We start from the raw sequence: 3,595 nt of genomic DNA, 5'->3' as shown, positions 1-3,595 counted from the left end.
GTTAAACTCCACGGGGCTGCTCTTCATCATGATCTGGGACGTGGGTCTCCTATCTTCGTGATAGATTTTTTCAACAGAAGTGAACGTACGTGGAAGTTCAAAGATAGAGAATTCTTCAGCATGGGCCTCTTCTTCATCGTTATTCATGTATGCAGCCATTTTTTTGACTGACTCAAGTGATCCGATTTTGTCTTCTTGCATTTGCTGCTGCTGTTCGAAGTGTTCTCTTTGCGCTTTCCCTTTTATACTCTTCCAAAGATGTCTCTGCTCGGCCGTGGCTTGTTCCACCACCTGTTGCGTGGGCGATACCATGACCACTTCCAGTTCCGGGAGTTTGTCCTGTTCTTTTTTCCTCTTTTTCCATGTGGGATCGTAGAGTTCTAGACATCGATCCACGCTGTACATGATTTGACTTTTCCCACCACGTTGAACGGGTAAATGAGGTTGAAGTTTGCCTTGAGCTTGCAGTTTGTAGAAACGGGTCCACTTCACCACGTCGGGAACGTACAACTTGTACTGGTCTGACATGTTGCTCCTTCGAAGGTTCTCTCTTAAATGATGAGTGATTTCAATCAAGGCCCTTTTTATAGAAAGGCGAGCCAAGCCGACCTTCATTTCTCCAACGATCGGTGACCACTGATCGTATGATCTCTGATTTAATCTGATTCATGTAATCGACATGCCAAATGAATGTTAACAGAAGCGTGTTTCATTTCAATATTCTCTTTCTGGTTGCATCTGTCACAACCGGTGATGCGATCAATTTGAGCATGTTCACATAACCGTTGTTAGGATTAAACTGTAAAAACCTATGTTTTTTTCCTGTCTTGACGTAAATGTGACCTTCAAGTAATTCTCAAGCTATGGTCACCAAGGCCAACATCTGTTCTCCACTCATGTCATTCAGCAATCCCAATGTCATGTGGTAATCGTGTATGTTTGTCATCAGTTTCAAATATTCGAAATGTTTTAATATGTACTGGGTCATCTTTCAAAACCAAAAGTGTTGCTGTTTCACGTGAAGTGTCACTGTCACTGGTCCCGTGATGAATGAGGCTGGTTTACCATGTGCATCTTCTATACAGATGTCAACAATCTGTAGATCTTCAAGTCTCAGAGGTACGTAATGACATTGTGAAAACTGAAATGATCTTTCTCAAAAGAGATTCTTTTCTTTCTCCAATGTGTGAACTGTGACAAATGTTTGAGCACACGTAAATATTGCGATAGTCCGATTTTGTCGAGACGACCTAATTCTGAACGTTGATTTCGGTGGCTGCTACCACCGATTGTTTGCCCAAACGTAGTCTGTCATAAAGATTGACTCTAAAAGACCAGGGTTGGTTGTCTGAAAAGTAAGTTTTGCTATCAGTACTTAAAATGGTGATATCCATGGTGCTTGTAAGATTTAATCTTAGGATTCGGAAACAGATACCCCAAGCTACTACTAAGTAGTGCCGTCCACAAGTTGCAATTGCCTCTTTCTAGAGATAAATTAACAATACACGTAATGCCCACGACGTATATGACGATGATTTGAGAAAAGAAAACGATTTCCAATTTGGCCACACGTTTCCAAAAAAACGTCCAGGTTCATGGAGACCACATTGATGTCACTCTTTGTGAATGTGAATGACTTCGAGACAGAGGTTGTTCTTCCACGGTTGCTTCCATGCTAATGAAAGTCAAACGTGTGTTGGGCCCTTTTATACCATCTGGTACTGAATCAGGTCGGTTTCGGGAATCCACAAATTATACTTGCTGGGCCTGTGAAGCCACTTGATCAGCACTTCCTTCTGTTTGTTCCGAGTTCTCTTTTTCAATACCTCCTGTATTTTGTATACCTGGTCTGGATTTTCTGTCACCTTTTGAAGTTCGAATGCATAGAATGTCCCTTCGATACAATCACCACCCCAGTCCATGAGTTTGTACATATCTTTGTTTTGAGACCAGTATCTTCTTTCGATGCTGAAGATTTCCCCCAACCATTTTTTTTTGATATTCCCGATCGAACTTACCCTTCAGGTGACTGATTCTCACCTTGTCTCCCGCTTCAAATGTGAAGTTTGACTTTTTCTTTGGGGATTTATCTGACTTCTTGATAAGATATTGAGCTAATCTGACTTCGCCCTCGTTTCTCTTAGTGACACTGTCCGGACTCTGTCCCAACATGCGGTGTTGCGTGTGATTATAACTCTGAACGATGTCCTGTAACACGTCCAGATATCTGTAGGAAACCGTTTTTAACATGTGTCTGTAAATGCGCATTTTGATGGTTTTGATCACGCGTTCGGCATAGCTGGCCTTTGTTTCATTTAAGGAAAACAAGTGAACGACACCACGTCCTTTAAAGAACCTATATTGGACTGAAATATCTTTGGGCAGCAGCAGAAATGTCTTGCGATTCCCACAATTTTGTAAGTTCTTCGACCTTCGATGTGGCCGTTTTGGACTTGAATGGATAGATCCAAACATATCTGGAGAACAGATCGATGACGATCTGTAAATATTTGACCCCATCGTTATATTAGGCCAAGCTGACCATGTCCAACACTTCCACTACCGTCTGGTTTCATGGAAACTTACGTCGCACCTGTCTCGTCATGGTGTAGGTCTCTTGACCTCTCATCCATTGTTTGATACGTTTTAGGGAACTACTAAATTTCCCCTCCGCTTTCGCGACCTTGTACAATTTGGCCGGTCCCGAGAAACTACCTGGATATTTGGTATCGTAATAGATGGAGCGTAAGTACTCTTCCCAATCAGCCATTTCAAACAAATGATATCTGTTTCTAACAACACCTGTATTTATAGCAAAACACAAAACAAACAAACCAAAAACATGATTAAACTTTTATTTTTACTACAGTTCAAACATACAAGCAATAAATGTTTATAGAAGCATCGTGGTCGCCCTTCGAATAAATGGACATCTCGGGGGCAGTCTGTAATGTTCCATCACTGTATCGTCTGACTTCTGCCATCCGTAGGCCCGTAGACCACAACAGTAGCAGACGACGGCATCGTGGTCTCCGGTGTAGAAGAAACCAGCCTTAACGAGTTCCTTCGGTCTCTGTCTCATCTTGAGAGGCCACTGACCAAATGTGTAGAGTCGTCTGTAGAATCCTCTCATTTTGGGACGATAGCAGAACAAGTAATGTCTCGAAAGGCCATCCCATTCGTCATCGGCGTCGTAGGCATCATCGTAGGGAGCTGAGTCTGTTATATATTCTCGAGCAGCATCCGTCTGATCCATGGTTTCTTCGTCAACGGGTTCACGGGTATCCATGGGTTCTTCATCAACGATTTCATCGGGTTCACGAGCAGCGTCCGTTTGATCCATGAAATGTTCTTCTGGTTTGGTAGGCACTCTTTTGCATTTGATCATGTGTCTTTCGGAACATTTGCATCAAGACATCGTCACCGCTGCTACAATTGCTGCTACTGCTGCTGTCCATTCTCGAATATCCCGATGCCATCTCTGGAGCACACGTCTTCCATCTACAACGGTCGACTGAAGAATGACGAACAGTTTTAAATCTAAGGTTTATATGCATAATGTCTGAGCATGTCCAAACACGTCCTGGGGTTTTCC

General features: G+C 42.8%; 1 protein-coding gene across 1 annotated transcript; it reads right to left on the bottom strand.

Moving 5' to 3' along the window:
• Window positions 1-568: 568 nt before the first annotated feature.
• Window positions 569-2,520, bottom strand: LOC121385927. The gene is made up of 3 exons (XM_041516720.1): window positions 2,019-2,520; window positions 1,713-1,894; window positions 569-661 (listed from the first exon to the last, which is right to left on the bottom strand). The coding sequence occupies exons 1-3, from the start codon at window positions 2,518-2,520 to the stop codon at window positions 569-571; spliced, it is 777 nt and encodes a 258-aa protein (XP_041372654.1).
• Window positions 2,521-3,595: the final 1,075 nt, after the last annotated feature.

This window comes from Gigantopelta aegis, chromosome 12, assembly GCF_016097555.1.
Source record: "Gigantopelta aegis isolate Gae_Host chromosome 12, Gae_host_genome, whole genome shotgun sequence".
Classification (NCBI taxonomy): domain Eukaryota; kingdom Metazoa; phylum Mollusca; class Gastropoda; order Neomphalida; family Peltospiridae; genus Gigantopelta; species Gigantopelta aegis.
The sequence above is the reverse complement of the archived record's forward strand: the minus strand, read 5'-3'. Positions and strand labels throughout refer to the sequence as shown.